A 19,390-nucleotide genomic window follows, 5' to 3' on the forward strand; every position below is an offset into this window, starting at 1 on the left:
AGATTTTTGGCTGCTTAAATAATCAACGTAATGCTTTATTTAAATGGGATGGGGGCAGGGTGGGTACTACCCCATAGCTGGTTATGTGGCATTCTTGCAGCAGGTAACTTCCCTTGCAACAAGGCAAGGCAGTGGCGTAGTGGTATTGCCATTGGACTAGTAACTTAGAGACCCAGAGTAATGCTCTGGGGACCCAGACTGGAACTCCAGCATGGCAGATGGTCAAATGGGAATTCAATATAAATCTGGAATTAAGAGTCCAAATATGACCATTGATTGTCGTAAAAATCCATCACCTCCTTTCAGGGAGGGAAAAAAAATCTGTCATCCTTACCTGGTCAGGCCTATGTGACAAGGTGGCTGACTCTTAAGCGCCCAACCAGCAAGGCCCACATCCCATGAACGCATAAAAAAAAGTGCAACATGTGTCCACTGCTGTAAATGCTATTTGTTACAGTCTTGCCAGTAGTTAAATCTGTTGTGCTTGTCAATGTTTACAGCAATAGTTCTACAAAGTAGGTTTTGTCCAGTACAAATCTCTGGCCTTGGCCAATTTGGGAATGCAACATTGTGGAAATGTTAACCTTAATACCTGGTTACTGTATTTATCTCATTAGATGGGCACTAGACATTGCAAGAATCCCTAGATTTTGAAAAGTAGAAGAAATAATGACGTGTTGTTTAGGCTACAAACTGCAGAACAGATTTACTAAATTAACAAATTTAGCAATAGGCAGTGTATCAGTGAATACTATTTTACCATGACGTTTAACTCCATACCCCTTCCTCGGGTCCCAACATGCATGTCTTCCCTACCCACAATGGAATCTTGATACATTATTGCCACACGATGTGTTTTCCGTTCTTCAACCAAGTTTATCAATTAATACAATCATTTCTATCTCTAACTCTCTTAAAGTTAGCACGCCACAGTTCTAAATTTTGTCATTGAACCATAGAAAATTACAGCTCAGAAACAAGCCTTTTGGACCTTCTTGTCTGTACCGAACCATTTTTTGCCTAGTCCCACTGTCCTGCACGTGAACCATATCCCTCCACACCCCTCTCATTCATGAACCTGTCCAAGTTTTTCTTAAATGTTAAAAGTGAGCCCACATTTACCACTTTATCCGGCAGCTCATTCCACACTCCCACCACTCTGTGTGAAGAATCCCCCCTAATATTCCCTTTAAACTTTTCTCCTTTCACCCTTAACCCATGCCCTCTGGTTTTTTTCTCCTCTAGCCTCAGTGGAAAAAGCCTGCTTGCATTCACTCTATCTATACCCATCAAAATCTTATACACCTCTATCAAATCTCCCCTCATTCTTCTACGCTCCAGGGAATAAAGTCCTAACCTATTCAATCTCTGTAATTCAGCTTCTCAAGTCCCGGCATTGTCCTTGTGAACCTTCTCTGCACTCTTTCAACCTTATTTACATCCTTCCTGTAACTAGGTGACCAGAACTGTACACAGTAATCTAAATTCAGCCTCACCAATGCCTTATACAACCTTACCATAACACTCCAACTTTTATACTCGATACTTCGATTTATAAAGGCCAATGTACCAAAAGTACTCTTTACCACCCTATCCACCTGTGATGTCACTTTTAGGGAATTCTGTACCTGTATTCCCAGATCCCTCTGTTCAACTGCACTTTTCAGAGTCCTACCATTTAGCCTGTACGTTCTACTTTGGTTTGTCCTTCCAAAGTGCAATACCTCTCACTTGTCTACGTTAAATTCCATTTGCCATTTTTCAGCCCATTTTTCTAGTTGGTTCAAATCCCTCTGCAAGCTTTGAAAACCTTCCTTACTGTCCACTACACCTCCAATCTTTGTATCATCAGCAAATTTGCTGATTCAATTTACCACATTATCATCCAGATCATTGATATAGATGACAAACAACAATGGACCCAACACCGATCCCTGCAGCACACCACTCGTCACAGGCCTCCACTCAAAGAAGCAATCCTCCACAACCACTCTCTGGCTTCTTCCATTGAGCCAGTGTCTAATCCAATTTACTACCCCCCCATGTATACCTAGCGACTGAACCTTCCTAACTAACCTCCCATGAGGGACTTTACCAAAGGCCTTGCTGAAATCCAGGTAGACAACATCCACCGCCTTCCCCTCTTTCCTGGTAACCTCCTCGAAAAACTCTAATAGATTGGTCAAACATGACCTACCACACACACAGTCATGTTGACTATCCCTAATAAGTCCCTGTCTATCCAAATATTGTAGATCCTATCCCTTATCACTCTTCCAATAACTTGCCCACCACAGACGTCAAACTTACCGGATTTCTTTTTGAACCTTTTTTAAACAACGGAACAACATGAGCCACCCTCCAATCGTCTGGCACCTCCCCCGTGAATACTGACATTTTAAATATGTCTGCCAGAGCCCCTGCATGTTCAACACTAGCCTCCCTCAAGGTCCGTGGGAATACCATGTGCGGTCCTGGGGATTTATCCACTCTCTGATTTGCCTCAAGACAGCCAGCACCACCTCCCCTGTGATCTGTAAAGGTTCCATGACCTCCCTATCTGTTTGCCCTATTTCCATAGACTCCATGCCCATTTCCTCAGAAAATACAGATGTAAAAAACCCGTTTAGTATCTCCCCCATCTCTTTTGGTTCCATACTCAGCCTACCACTCTAGTCTTCAAGAGGACCAATTTTATCCCTCACTATCCTTTTGCTCCTTACATACCAATAGAAGCCCTTTGGATTTTCCTTCACTCTCTCTGCCAAAGCAACCTCATGTCTTCTTTTAGTCCTAAAAGTGCCAAGAAGTAACCATCTCCAATAAGAGATTTGTATCATTTCCCTTTAACAGTCAACAACATTATCATCGCTGAATCTTCCACCTTCAACGTGCTGGGGGTTACCATTAGCCAAAAATTGAATTTGACCAATTATATAAATATTGCGGCTACAAGAGCAGATCAGAGGCTGATAATTCTGAGCAAGAAGCTTATAGCCTCCCGAAAGGTTATCCATCATCTACAAGGCAAAAATCAGGAACTCTTTGGAGCTGCATTCAACCAGGCAACACTCAAAGCTGAACATTAAAGAGCCTGTCCAATTCAACATTTACAACCCCCAGCACTGGCACTGATATTATGTTGGGAGGAAGCTCTTGAACAGCATCGTCCAAACCCACGACCTCTACCACCTTGAGGAACAAGAGTAGGAGATGTATAGGAATACCACAGCCTTCGTAGGATCATTGAATCCCTACAGTGCAGAAGGAGGAAATTCAACCCATTGAACCTGCATTGACAACAATCCCACCAACGCCCCATGTCCATAACCCCATGTATTTACCCTGCCAATCCCCCTGACACCTGGGGGCAATTTAGCACAGCCAGTTGACTTAACCTGCACATCTTTGGACTGTGGGAGGAAACTGGAACACTTGGAGGAAACCAACGCAGACTCAGGGAGAATGTGCAAAGTCTGGAATTGAAAAGCTTTAAAGTTTATTTACAAGAAGGCTTAGATTAGCATTACAATGAAGTTACTGTGAAAATTCTCTAGTCGCCACAATCCAGTACCTGTTCAACCACACTGAGGGAGAATTTAGCATGGCCAATGCACCTAACCATTTTTTTCTGATTGTTAGAGGAAACCTACACAGACATGGGGAGAACATGCAAACACCACACAAGCAGTGGCCCAAGCCAGGAATCGAACCTGGATCCCAGGTGCTGTGAGACAGCAGTTCTAATCACTTTGCCACCGTGCTATGCATGTTTCCTTCCAAGCCAAACAGCATTGGAACTATATTTTATCACCATCCCATCTTAGTTGCTGGATCAAAATTCTGGAATTGCTACCTATTAGCACTGTGGGTATACCAACCACACGTGAACTGCAGAGGTTCAAAAAGATTGCTCAAAACCTGAAGATGGTGGTGAGCTGAGGGCAAGAGGCCCATGGTAACATCATCTGCAGTTAGTTTAACTTGCCAGATAGCAGAATGAAGGAGAGCTTGGTGTTGAAAGGGAGCATATGAAAGATGCTGTCTTCTTCAATGCCAGATGTCACAGATTCTGTTGTAGTTGGACCAATGATGTGGAGACCACTCTCCTCCATAGAGCTCAGGAGATGTCAGCATTCGTGTTCCACATGTTTTGTTCTATTCCCTTCTATTTTGTACCATCCTCTCCACAAGAAAGAGGGAAAAAAGTCAGTGAGTGCGTACCAGTGTATTTGGGTGATATGCATCCCATAACTGAAAAGCTGAATGTATGTGTTGGCAGTGGGACTTGGGTGTGAGGCTCAGAATGTTGTAAGGGGGTGACCTAAATGTCAGTGTGAATCCCAAGTGCCAAACATCGGTGCTTGGGGTGTGATCCATTAAGCAGTCTGAGAGGCTGGTGGAGTATTGGGTAGGAGATGCCATATGAAGATGCATTCACTGACGTTGACCACATGTGAGGTATTAGACTTTTTGTGGTGTTGTTGCCAGATCCTCAGGGCTACATGCTTGGAGTTGACCTCCCTGACCCCCTGCTCTCAATATCCTCCAGGGTCTCTTAATCTCCCACAAAAGCAAGGCATCTCATTTTGTCCATCACTGCCACCAGGGCTTTCAGCACTGAATTTGTGACCACGGAACCTCCCTTCTGCCCTGATTTTCATTTATTTGGTTTACAATTGCAGCAATACCCTAACAGTTTCCTGTAATTCAGTGCTGCTTTTAAAAGGCACGTGCTATTAGTGCACACTGCTTGGCTCCCTCTTGCAATAAAGGTCAACATTCCATTTGCCTTCCTAATTGCTTGCTGCACCTGCACATTAGCTTTCAGTGATTTATGAAAAGGGCACTTCAGTCCCTTTGGAAATCAACACTTCCCAGCCTTTCACCATTTAAGAAATAATCTGCATTTCTGTTTTACCATTCAAAATGTATAACTTCATATTTTTCCACTTTACATTCCATCTGTCATGTTCTTGCCCACTTAGTGAGCCTGTCTAAATATCATTGAAGCCTCTCTACATCCTGCTCATAGCACTAAATAAAGAAGCAGCCAGGGGCACAACAGCCCCATGCTATAATCAGATAAACACATTGGCAACATGGCATTTGCATGCTACCTACCTCTACTTCACAGGGCATAGCATGGTTGTGAATTTTGACCCTCATGCCCAAAAAATAATATAGTTCTTATAGTTCTTAATTTGAATTATTTCTCAATATAGAACTTAGGCTTATTATTCAACTGTTTATTTGGACACTGGAATGGCATATAAGTTTGATAATTTTAACTTCCTACTATCTAGACAGAACTAATCTTGAAATTATTATCGATTTCAGGAGTAGACTAAGTATTGAAATTGAGACCACAATCACATGAAAGCACATGATCTTTCTGCATGGTGGAGCAGGCTCAAGGAACCAAAACAGTGAATACTCTCCCGATTTGTATACTATATATATAATCTTCCATAAGTGTCCAGAAGATCAATTGCATTATTCATGCTGTATGAAATGCTGCTTTGTATGTTTCGGTAGTGAAATATTACTTTGATAATGACAGAGAGAAAAAGGAAGACTCTCCATATGCTTTTCATTAAAAATATCTAGGTAACTGATTGAAAATCAGTGATAGACTATAGTGCACCAGGGTGTGTTTCATCACAAGCCAAAAGTAAATTATGAATGAGATGTTTTTCTTTTGAGTTCTAACTTTTTTCTGTTTGTGATTATGTTGACTTTTCAGCAACAACTTTGGTACAAAGTAAAGTTTATTTATTAGTCACAAGTAGGCTTACATTCACACTGCAAAGAAGTTACTGTGAAAATCCCCTAGTTGCCACAGTCCAGCGCCTGTTTGGGTACACCGAGGGAGAATTTAGCATGACCAATTCACCTAATCTGCACATTAGGGTTAGGGAAACCAGAGCACCTGGAGGAAACCCACGCAGACACTGAAAGTGTAAACTCCACACAAACACTGACCCAAGCCAAGAATCGACTGTCCCTGGAGCTATGAGGCAACCGTGCTAATCACTGTGCCATTGTGCTGCCGCCATGAAAGAAACTATTCAATGAAAGGTGAAGCTGAGTAAATACATGATGTGTGCTTTGTAGGGGTGTTCCAGTCTGTTGCTCTGTCTGTAACAAAATTTATAACATATGATACTGCCATAACATGGGTGGCATGATGGCACAGTGCTTAGCATTGCTGCCTCACAGCGCCAGGGACCCAGGTTCAATTCCCAGCTTGGGTCACTGTCTGTGTGGAATCTGCACATTCTCCCTGTGTCTGCATGGGTTTCCCCCAGGTTCTCTGGTTTCCTCCCACAGTTCAAAAGAAGTGCTAATTAGGTGCATTGACCATGCTAAATTCTCCCTCAGCGTAAGCGAACAGGGATGCACAGCATTTGTCTTTTTATTGAGGATGAAGGTATGATTGTTCACCCAATCATGTTATTTCTTGGTTTAGGATGTTATCTCAATGTAAGTGTCCAATAAAGTTATAGATTTTTCATTTATTTCAGGGGGCAGTACTAGCAGCTGTATCAAGCCACAAGTTCAATTCTTTCTATGGAGACCCCCCTGAAGAGCTGCCTGATTTCTCTGAAGACCCAACTTCCTCAGGTAATTTTTTTTCCATTAGGAGAAACCAGATATTAAAGCAAATCCTTATGTAACCTTGATTGAGCAAAATGCTGAAGCTCTGCAACAAAAGTAAATATTTATTAAATCCATGGCCCAAATCCTCACCTCCCAATCATCAGATGTGGGACACAAGTTTGGAGATAGTCATCAGAATCCCATGGAGGTTCTGGCACGCACGTGTGGAAATTGCCTTTGCCTTTGAAGTTTAAAGTTACAGTGGGCTGATTCCTGCTGTCTGCGATCCTGTGAGAATGAGACACTGAGCTTCAGGTCAGAGATTTGGGTAATATATGGGGCTTACCTGGCCATCTAGCCTCAATGTTGCACAGCTTAATACCTGGTCTAACTCAGTGATTATCTGGCATAACTTAATGGAGCACCAAAACTGATATCTCCCACCTAATCACCTGTTCGCCCCAACCATCCATCCACCAGTTCCACAAGGAAGTATCCAATGAATGGCAGGACACCAGGAAGTTCTGTGGAACAAAGGGACCTTGGCTTGTTTATCCACAGATTTCTGAAAGTGGAAGGGCATGTTAGTAGGGTGATGAGAAAGGCATATGGGACACTTGCCTTTTGTCAGTCGAAGCATAGACTACAAAAGCAGGGGAGTCATCTTGGAGTTGTATATAATTTTGCTGAGGCCACAGCCAGAGTACTGTGTGCAGTTCTGGTCGCACACAGAAGGATGTGATTACACTGGAAAGGGTGCAGAGGAGATTTATCAGGATGCTGCCTGAAATGGAACATTTAAGTTATAGAGAGAGTTTGTGTAAGCTTGGTTTGTTTTTGTTGGAAGTCTCAACACTAAGTTAAAGTCCAACAGCTGTTGGACTTTAACCTGATGTTGAGAGACTTCTTATTGTGTTTACCCCAGTCCTTCTCCGGCATCTCACATCTTATTTTTGTTGGAGCAGAGAAGACTGATTGGCAACCCAATCAAGGTGTACAAGATTGAGAGTCATGGACAGAGTGGGCAAGGAGTAGCTGTTCCCCTTAGTTGAAGGGTCAGTCATGAGGGGACATAGGTTCAAGGTGAGGGTCAGGGTGTTTAGGGGGGATGTGAGGAAGAATCTTTTTACCCAGAGGGTGGTGATGGTCTAAAATGCAGCTGCCTGGGAGAGTGGTGGAGGTGGGTTTCCTCACATCCTTAAAAAAGACCTGGATGAGCTCTTGGCACATTATAACATTCAGGGCTATGGGCCAAGTGCTGGCAGTTGGGATTAGGCGGGAGTTCAGGTGCTTGTAATGTGTCGGTGCAGACTCAATGGACCAAAAGGCCTCTTCTGCGCTGTATGATTCACCCATTTGTTCCAACCATCCATCCACCTCTTTGCCCCAGCCGTGCATCCACCTATTTGTTCACGATCCTCCTACACAAACCTACGCCCCCCGCCCCAGCTCCACATCCGCCCCCTCCATCCCACCGACCCTCTCACTCCTACACTTCCCCCTCACCCCGCCCACAAATTTGCTTTTACTTCACCAAATAAAAGGTGCAAATTTTCAAACTTGTTGCCCTCATTTGAATTCATATATACAAACATAAGTATTCATTTCATACAAACCCTTGCCTGTGGTTAGAGCTCTACATCAAGTAATCTATAATTAGATAGCGATCGCTATCTAATTACTTCCTGAGCAAATAGAATTTAGTTTTGTGCAGCAGTGCACTAAGTTTAGTCTGAGTGCCAGTTTGTATTCATTGCTCTTGATTTTGTGATCAATATAAAAGCACGCTTGATGGTGTAACTGGTTGTTTACCTGTAATGATAAATTTCAGTGCATGTCGGCTTCTGAAATATGTTGAAATAATTTGCGATATTGTAAGAAAATGTTGTGAAAGTTTGCAGTGAATGCTTCATTACTTACGGAAGTGTGCTCATTGTACCAGTTTGCTTGACCATCCCCAAAGGTACACTTGTGTTTCCTTTATATCTTGTCCATTCAATGACGAAGTCCTTGCTGAAAAATTGGTGTTGATATATTCTGTTAGTTGTAACAGTTGAAATGTCCTGCTGTGAAATTGTAATATAATAGTTACAGTATTATGCTGGTAAAAGAAATGTTCATGAGTATATGACTTAATTTGATTAGTCCTGAAGTCTTAACCACTAACTTCTTGTTTAATTCTTTATATCATTCAAAGTACCACATCTGATTTGATCAGTGAATTTACTGCAAGTGATGCTAGTCTCGACATCAAGATAGACATTTAGTGTTGCACAATATGTTTTTCACCAGCACTGTGGTAACATTTGAGCACTGGTATGGATGTTCACAAATAGTTGCTGTTTTGTGAACAAAGCATTTAATTAAGACTCACCTCAAACCCAGGATTTAAATCTGAAAGTTAAAAAATTTGCATTTTTTAGCAGATTAGCTGATTGCCTTTTGTTTTATTTGTTTTAATGGGGAAATGATGGAGTTAATCTTATACTTATGCATTTCCTTCTAATGCATCTGATCAGTTAGTAGATTGGTTAACGCAACAAAAGTTATGTTCAAACAAAATTGTTCTGAAGCAATGTTGTCCAATCAAAGTTTCTGAATGGCTACAAGTGAAACTGCAGTGATACCATTTTACACATGCATTAATTTTAATTTTAGTGAGTTTGCCTTCACTTACTCAAACAGCGCACATAAATGTATTGCACGTGTGTATTTAATTAATAAATAGCTGCCATCATTTCATAATCAAGGAGGTAAGGTACTTACAATTTTTTAAAAAACATACCCTGCTTTTAATCTTAATTTTACTGGCAAATGGGGCACGTGTACACCGTGCCTATATAAGTATTAAAGTTCCGTACCCAAAAGTGCTGGATATTATTTTTAATTTACCACAGTAATCTGAAAGGTAATTATCGGTTTCCAGATTCCCAATTGGTCATATGTGACTAGTGGTACCGTATTGAGCAACACGGAGTTGAAACGTTCACTGATTGACCAGTAGTGGCTTCAACTTTGAAATGATTCCCAAAAAAAACATAAATGACTTTCTTTTCAGTTCCAAATGGATTAGAGAATTCATTCGCAACTACCTTCTAGTGTGATGACTTTTGAAACACTCTTAATGTTTGTTATTTATCCAAATGCTGCCCACTTACTAGGACTGCTAGCTGCAGAAAGTAGGTATCTACTTGTTTCTCTATTTAAGGCATTTCATACTACATAAACTGTGCCTTTTTTTGTGTGTGTGTAAATTTCACTATCTCTCCTTTCACAGGCATGGTACAGAGGAGCTAGTATTTGAATTTCATGCTGTCTTCATACTGTTAATTCCTGATACACAAATCAATATGCTTCACAGCTTTTCCTGGCACTGCTTGTTAAAATCAGGATAGTTGTAAATGTTAATAATTGATTTAAAATAATATAAATGCCAAGAATCAGAATATGTTTGACCTAAGGTTATGAACCTCATGCAGTTTTTTCTGCACATAATTAGTTGGTCAGATTTGCTTTGATGCAGGGCCTTTGTTAAGGTAACAAATTTATTACTTGACCAACTGATGTATATTCACTAAAATTTATAATTTGGACTGAGCTATGGATGAGATTTTATTGTTTAAATTAACTTAAATACAATAAGCCACAAATTCGTCATGAGGTCCTGAATGCATACATGTTGAGAGTCACAGCATTTCTAAGATATGTGTTAATGGTTATGGTTGTTAATACTCAGAAATGAAAAGTTCTAATTTTTGGGCCCCTGTCAGCATCAGGCATTCCCAGGCAAGTTTTGTACAGTTAGATGCAAAGTATAATTTCCTGTACATTGTTCTGCTGTGATGGTGATAATATCAGTCTCAAAAAAACACTTTATTTCTGTGTCAAAGTAAGTTTTAAGACTTTGCTGAACGAACAAGTTTCGGGCTTTGAATCCTTGTGTGCTGTGAATTGCAGTACCCATTTCATGTATTAAAGAACCTCTACAACCACTTTAAAGAGGAAGCTTATAGTAAGGACATGATTTGAACCAGGTTTCCAGCAGCATAGTAAGTTGAACGCAGTTCTCAGAAATAGAGTACAGCAACTGAACTGCACTGCAGTTTCCCATTTGTATGATGTATTCAAGTATTTGATCATTTCAGTGATTAGAGTATTTACTAAACACAAGTTGACTAAGCCTTGGATATTTGTTAATGGTAACTGTCATGGGATTTTCAAATGTTTATTTCCTCCAAGGGAGTCCACGGTTATGAATTTCACATTTCAGCCAAAGACTGCTTGCAGATGAACTATTTTAAGGAAGAACAGGATGCAAAGTTTTTCATCTATTGCAAATTTTTCAATGTCTGCATGTCCTGCAATGATAGTTTGACAGAGCAATGCAATTGATTGTTGCAAAGCTGCCAAAAGCTTGCTCATGCAATAGTATACCAGCATTAAACTCACTCTGGAGAGAAATAGACAGTAAATTCTTGCAATGATCTGTTTTGGATCAAATAAAGTACTTTGTATTATAAAAACTGCTGATTTTAGGCTAGATGGTTAAGTCTGGAGTAAAAGAAAGATGAACATCAATAACTTGCATTTAAATAGCACATTTAATGTTCAAAACCCTCCTAGGATCTAATCAAACAAGAAATGAATCCTGAGAAAGAGGAGCAGACGGCAGGAATGATGAACTAAAGCTTGATCGGAGGTGGATTATAAGGAGGGCCTTAAAGGAGAGGAGAGTGGATTGATATTGGAAAGGGATTCCAGAATTTGGAACCTAGAGGATGGGAGGACACAGTTACCAGTGTCAGTGTGAATAAAGGCAAAGCACTAGAGGCAAGAATTAGAGGAACAGAAAGCTTGCAGGGTGGGATATTGTAGAGACAGAGGAAGTTACTGAACTAGGGAATGGAAAAGACATGAAACGATTTAAACAGGAATAAGAATTTTTAACTTAAGTTGTCGGGGTCTAGTAGACAATGTAGGTTCACAAGAACAAGGGTGAAGGCTGAGCAGGACATTTATGAAATAGGACACAGACAGAAAGCTTTTAGATAAACTTGAGTTAAAGGAAAATGGACAATCCAAGCTATATCGGAGACCATTATAATAATTGAGTCTGGAGATGACAAACAAATGATTGAGAGTTCACATGGAAAGTATGTGGAACAGACAATCTTTCTAAAAACTATATGAAATGAGCGTATGGTTGGGCAGGAGAAATTGACTGGAACAGAATGGAATCAGTGATTATGTATGGAGTTGTGGAAGAAACCAAAGACAGATTTATTTCTGATGTTTAATGGAGAAAATTGAAAACTGACATTAGGAAAGCAGTCTGATAACACAGGCACAATGGAGAGATTCAGAAAAAGGTAGAAAGGTAAAACTATCACATGTATATGGAAGTTTGACTTCATCTTCACAAATGTTGTTTCAGGTATGAACAGATATTTTGTGTCAGTGATACAATAACATGCCAAAAATTAATGACAAGAAGGCTATGGTAGGTGAGGACCTAGAAACTATCATTATCATGAAAGAGGTAGTGTTGGGCAAGCTAATGGGGATAAAGGTAAACAAGTCTCCTGGCCCTGATGGAATGCATCCAGGGTACTAAAAGAAATGGTAGTGGAAATAGCAAATGCACTAGTGGTAATTTACCAAAATTCACTGGATTCTGGGGTGATTCCCGCAAATTAGAAAACAGCAAACGAGACGCCACTGTTTAAAAAAGGGGGTGGACAAAATCTGGATAACTATAGGCCAGTTAGCTTAACTTCTGTAGTAGGGAAAATGCTTGAATCTGTCATCAAGGAAGAAATAGTGAAACATCTGGATAAAAAATTGTCCCATTGGGAAGGCACAGCATGGGTTCATGAAGAACAGGTCATGTTTGACTAGTTTGGTGGAATTCTTTGAGAACATTATGTGCACGGTGGACAATGGGGAACCTATGGATGTGATGTATCTAGATTTCCAGAAGGCGTTTGACAAGGTACTGCACCAAAGGCTGCTGCGTAAGATAAAGATGCACAGTGTTACGGGTAATGTATTGGTATGGATAGAGGATTGGTTAACTAACGGAAACTAAAGAGTTGGGGTAAATGGGTGTTTTTCTGGTTGGCGATCAGTGCCTAATGGTGTGCCTCAGGGATCAGTGTTGGAACCGCAATTGTTTACGATTTACACAGATGATTTGGAGTTGGGGACCAAGGGTAGTGTGTCAAAATTTGCAGATTACACTAAGGTGAATGGCAGAGCAAAGCGTGCAGAGGACGCTGAAGATCTGCAAAGGATATAGATAGTCTAAGAGAGTGGGCAAGGGTCTGGCAGATGGAGTACAATGTTGCTAAATATGAGGTCATCCATTTTGGCATCAATAACAGCAAAATGGAGTATTATTTAAATGGTGAAAAATTGCAGCATGCTGCTGTGCAGAGGGACCTGGGAGACCTTGTGCATGAATCATAAAAAGTTGGTATGCAGGTGCAACAGGTAATTAAGAAGGCAAATGGAATTTTGTCCCTCACTGATCATAGATCATGATCAGTGAGGGACAAAATTCCATTTCACCGCTAGAGTGATGGAGTTTAAAAACAGTGAGGTTATGTTTCAGCTATATAAGATGCTGGTGAGGCCATGTCTGGAGTACTGTGTACAGCTTTGGCCTCCTTGAGAAAGGATATACTGGTACTGGAGGGGGTACAGAGGAGATTCACTAGGTTGATTCCGGAGTTGAGAGGGTTGGCTTATGAGGAGAAACAGCATAGACTCATTGGACTCATCTGGGCAGCACAGTGGTTAGCACTGCTGCTTCACAGTTCCAAGGACCTGGGTTCGAATCCCGACTCGGGTCACTGTCTGTGTGGAGTTTTGCACGTTCTCCCCGTGTCTGTGTGGGTTTCCTCCAGGTGCTCCGGTTTCTATCCACAGTCGAAAGATGTGCAGGCTAAGTTGATTGGCCATTCTGAATTGCCCTTAGTGTCCTGGGATGCATAGGTTAGATGGATTAGTGGCTGAATAGGTGAGGATATGGGGATAGGGCCTGGATGGAATTGTGGTTGGTGCAGACGCGATGGGCTGAATGGTCTCTTCCTACACTGTAGGATTCTATGATTTTCTATGAATTCAGAAGAATGAGGGGAGGCCTTATAGAAACATATAAGGTTATGAAGGGAATGGCTAAGTTAAAAGCAGGGAAGTTTTTTCCACTGGCAGGTGAAACTAGAACTAAGGGACATAGCCTCAAAATAAGGGGGAGCAGATTTAGGATGGAGTTGAAGAGGAATTTCTTCACTCAAAGGGTTATGAATCTGTGGAATTCCCCGCCCAGTGAAGCAGTTGAGGCTACCTCATTGAATGTTTTTAGGGCAAGGATAGATAAATCTTTGAACAGTAAAGGAATTAACCGCTCTGGTGAGCGGGCAGGCAAGTGGAACTGAATCCACAAGAAGATCAGCCATGATCTTTTTGAATGGCAGGGCAGGCTTGAGGGGCCAAATGACCTACTCCTGCTCCTAGTTCTTATGTTATTATGTTACATGAAATAGGAATAGAAGTAAGCCATTTGGTCTCTAAGCTTGCCCCACCATTCAATAAGATCATGGCTGGTCTGCTTGTGTTTTGAAATTTACATTCCTATCTAACCCTGATAATCTTTGATTCCCTTTATTAACAAGAATCTATCTACCTCCACCTCAAAAATATTCAATGACTCCACTTCGACTGCCTTCTGAGGCAAAGTGTTCCAAAGTCACATAACCCTCAGAAAAATTTCTCCTCACCCCTATTCTAAAAGAACGACCACTAATTTTAAAATTGTGTTCCCTAGTTCTGGACTCGCTCACGAGAGGAAACACCTTTTCCACAACACCTTTTCAAAACTATTCAAGATCTTGTTTGCCTCAATCCAGTCACCCCTCATTCTTTTAAACTCCAGTGAATACAAGCCCGGTCTGTCCACCTTTTCTCCCAAGGTAACCTGCTCATTTCAGGTATCAATCTAGTAAACCTTCTACTGTTGACAAAAAGTATCACACAGAAAAGGACAAATCTTTTGGGTACAACAGCATAGTGGTGCTGGAGCAGGAACAAATTCCATTCCTGAAGATGCTCTGCCTGTAGTAAGTATGGTAAAAGTGGAACCAACTGGGACCAATCCCATTGAGCTGAGCAGTGGAGGTGAATGGTTTGGTTGATTATATGTAAACTTCAGAGATCAAGGAGAGTGATGCACTGTTGTCCCAGTTTCAGCAATGGAGCGTTTTTTAGTTGTTTCATCACTGTGGCAGAAATGTAAACCTGATTAGAGAGATTCAAACAGAAAAGATAAGCACGGACTTCAAAACATTGAAGCAGAAAGAGAAGCAGTGGGGGGATGATGATGGGGGTTTTGAAAGTGAGCCAGATATGGGGACTTACAAGCTAAGTTAGCACAGGTGAAGGAAGTTGGATGATCGGGAGTTTAGCGAGAGGAGAATGAGGTGGTGGGACCTAAGGTGGATTTTATAGGTGAGATGAGCGCCAAGATGGCACAATTGGAACTGAGGGAGAAACAAATCCCAGTTTAGGACTAGGTCTAGAAGAGGTTTGTCTTGTTGAACAGGGGTTGGTCCAGCTAGCTATGGTGATGAATCACTGAACCAGTTGTGTGCCAGATGCAATCAAGTTTGCATTCCTTGGAATTGATGGAGAATGGGAACCACACTAGAATAATAGAATGATACAGCACATATGGATGCCATTTGGCCCATCACGCTTAACAAAGAACAACCCAGCACAGGAAACAGGCCCCTCGGCCCAATGAGCCCACGCCGCCGCATCTTCCTACACCTACCATGCCCTGTGTGAATGTGAATGGAACCCCTAATGCGGCCAGATTCAGGGGAGAATAGTGTCAATTTGGTACACCAATCAGCCTAAGAGCACATCTTTGGGGTGTGGGTGGAAACCCACGCAACCACAGGGAGAATGCGCAAACTCCCACAGACACAGGCCCAAATCCATGTATCTGCACAGCTAGCAGTGATAGTCACTGAGCTGTTGCGGTGCCTGTCTGCTGGTCCAGGATTAAGCATACACAACGACACAAAGTACTAGGCTACTCTCGGAACCTCCAAGAGCAGCCCACGCACAACCCACCGTGTGCATGCCCCTTGTTTGACAACAAGGTGGACCGACACCTGTGGAATAAAAAGACAAAACATTAACATGTAATACTACATTTCCGGTGTCGTCCCAAGGCTCTGACCCTATTTAATACCGTCTACTATAACCCTCCATCCCTGTTTCGCTCATGTGTCTATCTAAGTAAACCTTAAACAAGTCCAACTTGCCTGCCTCCACCACCTTACTTGGTAGCGCGTTCCATACCCCCACGACCCTCTGCGAGAAAAACCTTCCTCTTGTATCCAAATTATACTTCTCCCCCCTCACCCTTAGATCGTGACCTCTCGTAATTGTCCCCAATCTAGGGAAAAGCCTACCACTGTTGACTCTATCTATTCCCTTCATTATTTTATACACCTCTATCAGATCCCCCCTTAATCTCTGTCTTTCTAAGGAGAAGAGCCCCAGTTTCTCCAACCTTTCCTTGTAACTCAGTCCTTCCATGCCAGGCAACATCCTGGCAAACCTCCTCTGCACCCTCTCCAGGGTCTCCACATCCTTCCAGTAGTAAGGTGACCAGAACTGGACGCAGTACTCCAAATGCGGCCTAACCAACGTTCTGTACAACTGAAGCATTAGACAGCAGCTCTTATACTCTAATACCCCTTCCTATAAAGGCTAGCATTCCGTAAGCTTTCTTCACAACCTTCTCTACCTGTGTTGACACCTTCAGAGACTTGTGCACCTGCACTCCCAGGTCCCTCTGTATTTCTATACTCTTAATCAGTCTACCTTTTATCACGTAACTCCTCCCTGCATTATTCCTTCCAAAATGCATCACCTCACATTTGTCAGGATTAAATTCCATCTGCCATCTATCTGCCCAATATACCAACCTATCTATATCCTGCTGTGTCATCTGACAGTCCTCAGTATCAGCCAATCCTGCCATCTTGGTGTCATCTGCAAACTTGCTGATCACACCAAGAGGAGAGGTCCCAGTACTGAGCCCTGTGGCACACCACTGGTGACTGACCTCCAGCCAGAAAAGGACCCTTCCACTACTACTCTCTGTCTCCTATTGCCCAGCCAGTTTTCAATCCACCTAGCTATCTGTCCTTGTATCCCATGTGCCTTAACCTTTTCTACCAGCCTACCGTGAGGGACTTTGTCAAACGCCTTACTGAAGTCCATATAGATGACATCAACGGCTCGCCCATCGTCAACCGTTTTTGTTACCTCCTCGAAGAATTCTACCAGATTCGTAAGGCAAGACCTCCCCCGAACAAAGCCATGTTGCGTATCCCTAATCAGATCGCAACGTTCCAAATGCTCATACATCCTATCCCTAAGAATTTTTTCCAATAATTTTCCTACCACCGATGTCAAACTCACTGGTCTGTAATTACTAGGGTTATCCCTACTACCCTTTTTAAACAGCGGTACCACATTAGCTACCCTCCAGTCCTCTGGGACCTCACCTGTGTCCAAGGAAGAGACAAAGATTTGCGTCAGAGGCCCAGCAATTTCATCTTTCACCTCCCTAAGCAGCCTGGGATAAATACCATCAGGCCCCAGAGCTTTATCCGTTTTTATGCTACCTAAAGACCTTAGCAATTCCTCCCTCGTAATGGATATTTCCTTCCACTGATCTACAGCTCCCTCCAAGACATTACACGACTCCAAACCCCTCTCCTTCGTGAATACCGACGCAAAGTATTCATTCAGGATCTCCCCCATTCCCTCAGACTCGATACATAGCTCCCCTCCTTTGTCCCTAAGAGGACCAATTTTCCCTCTAACCACTCTCTTGCTCCTAATATAAGAGTAAAATGCCTTTGGATTTTCCTTAATCCTATCAGCCAAAGCCATTTCGTGCCCTCTTTTCGCCCTTCTAACTCCCCTTTTTAGCTCCCTCCTACTCTCTTTATATTCCTCCAGCGCACTCTCCGTTCCCAGTTGTTTCGACCTAACATATGCCTCCCTCTTCTTCCTGACCAAGTCTTCGATACGCCCTGTAATCCATGGCTCTGTAATCCTGCCTTGCCCATCCTTCCTCTTTGCCGGCACATGCCTTTCCTGCAACATTATCAGTTGCCCTTGAAAGCCTCCCACTTACCAACCGTGGACTTGCCAGCTAACAGCCCCTCACAATCAGTGTCCTTCAGCTCCCTCCTAATCCGGCTATAGCTCGCCACCCCCCAGTTCAGCACCCTCCCCTTCAGACGGCACTCATCCCTTTCCATTTTTATCCTAAAGTAGACGGACTTGTGGTCACTGTTCGCCACGTTCGCCTACCTCAACCTCAACCACCTGCCCCAGCTCATTACCCAACACTAAATCCAGTATAGCCCCCTTCCTAGTCGGGCTAGTTACGTACTGCTCCAGGGACCCTTCCAACACACATTTTACAAACTCCTCCCCATCCGTACCCCCAGCTCTAGGCACCTTCCAATCCACTCCAGGAAGATTAAAGTCACCCACTACAACCACCTTATTCTTTCTGCACCTATCTAAAATGTCTCTGCAAATACCTTCCTCCACTGACCTCGGGCTGTTGGGTGGCCTATAGTATACCCCTAGCATCGTAATCTCTCCCTTTCTATTCCTCAACTCCACCCACAGCGACTCAATCCCTAACTCCTCCATATTGTCCTCCCTCTGCACTGCTGTGATGTGCTCCTTTACTAACAGCGCCACCCCTCCACCTCTCTTCAACCCTCCTCTGTCACACCTAAAACACTTATACCCAGGAACATTCAGCTGCCAGTCCTGCCCTTCCCGTAACCACGTCTCCGTTACTGCCACCACATCTAACCTCCTCACAAACATCAAGGCCTAAGCTCATCCGTTTTACCCGTCACACTCCTTGCATTGAAACAGACGCAGTCCAACCCACCAGGGCCACTCGGAACCTCCTTCTCCCTGATAATTTTCCTTTCACCCAAACCTACCCTATCACCCAACTCACTCCCGACCCCAGTGTCTAATGAGCTATCAGTCACATCCCCACCCCCCCTCCACTCCAGCTAACCTCCCTGCTAAGACATTTGTCCCCCTCCCATTCAAATTTTCCCCATCCCTCCTGTACAGTTGCCCTTCTCTCACAAATACTTCCCAGTGGTCTACAAAAGTAAAGCCCTCTACCTTGCACCAATCACTCAGCCATGCATTCAGCTGCATGATCTCGTTATTCCTAGCCCTGCTGGTACTAGGCAGCAGCCCAGAGAATGCCACCCTGGAGGTCCTACTCTTCAGTTTGGACCCCAACTCCCTAAATTGCCTGCGTACATCTGCCCTATTCTGCTTTCCTACGTCCCTCTCCCCTGCGTGTATTATTACCTCTGCCTGGGTCCCCTCCCCTTTCAAAATTCCCTCTATCCTTTCCAATATGTCCTGTACCCCTGCTCCAGGGAGGCAGACCACCTGATGAAGGGCAAACCCTGAAAGCTTGTGAGTTTACTATCAAATAAATTGGTTGGACTTCAACCTGATGTTGTCAGTCTTCTTACTGTGTTTACACCAGTCCAACGCTGGCATCTCCATATCATGTCCACTCATTCAGGCAATACATTCCAGATTACAGTTCATTTTTTTATGTTTCCTCGTGTCATCTTTGTCAGTCGTTTAAATCTGAATCTTCTGCTTTTTAATCCTCTGCTACTGGGAGCAATTTCTTCTT

General features: G+C 42.8%; 1 protein-coding gene across 11 annotated transcripts in view; it reads left to right on the forward strand.

The window, feature by feature from the left end:
- caska (calcium/calmodulin-dependent serine protein kinase a) overlaps positions 1 to 19,390 on the forward strand; it is a 417,836-nt gene that overhangs the window by 262,136 nt on the left and 136,310 nt on the right. For 7 of the 11 annotated variants that reach the window (XM_080203831.1, XM_080203835.1, XM_080203832.1 and 4 more), the window contains 2 exons: positions 6,528 to 6,627; positions 9,765 to 9,782. In XM_080203831.1, the coding sequence (XP_080059957.1) occupies positions 6,528 to 6,627; positions 9,765 to 9,782 (118 nt within the window). The remainder of the gene's footprint in view (positions 1 to 6,527; positions 6,628 to 9,764; positions 9,783 to 19,390) is intronic. The other 4 variants (XM_080203833.1, XM_080203837.1, XM_080203842.1 and 1 more) reach the window with 1 other exon arrangement.

Source organism: Carcharhinus amblyrhynchos, chromosome 15 (genome assembly GCF_965287045.1).
Source record: "Carcharhinus amblyrhynchos chromosome 15, sCarAmb.v2.hapA, whole genome shotgun sequence".
NCBI classification, from domain to species: domain Eukaryota; kingdom Metazoa; phylum Chordata; class Chondrichthyes; order Carcharhiniformes; family Carcharhinidae; genus Carcharhinus; species Carcharhinus amblyrhynchos.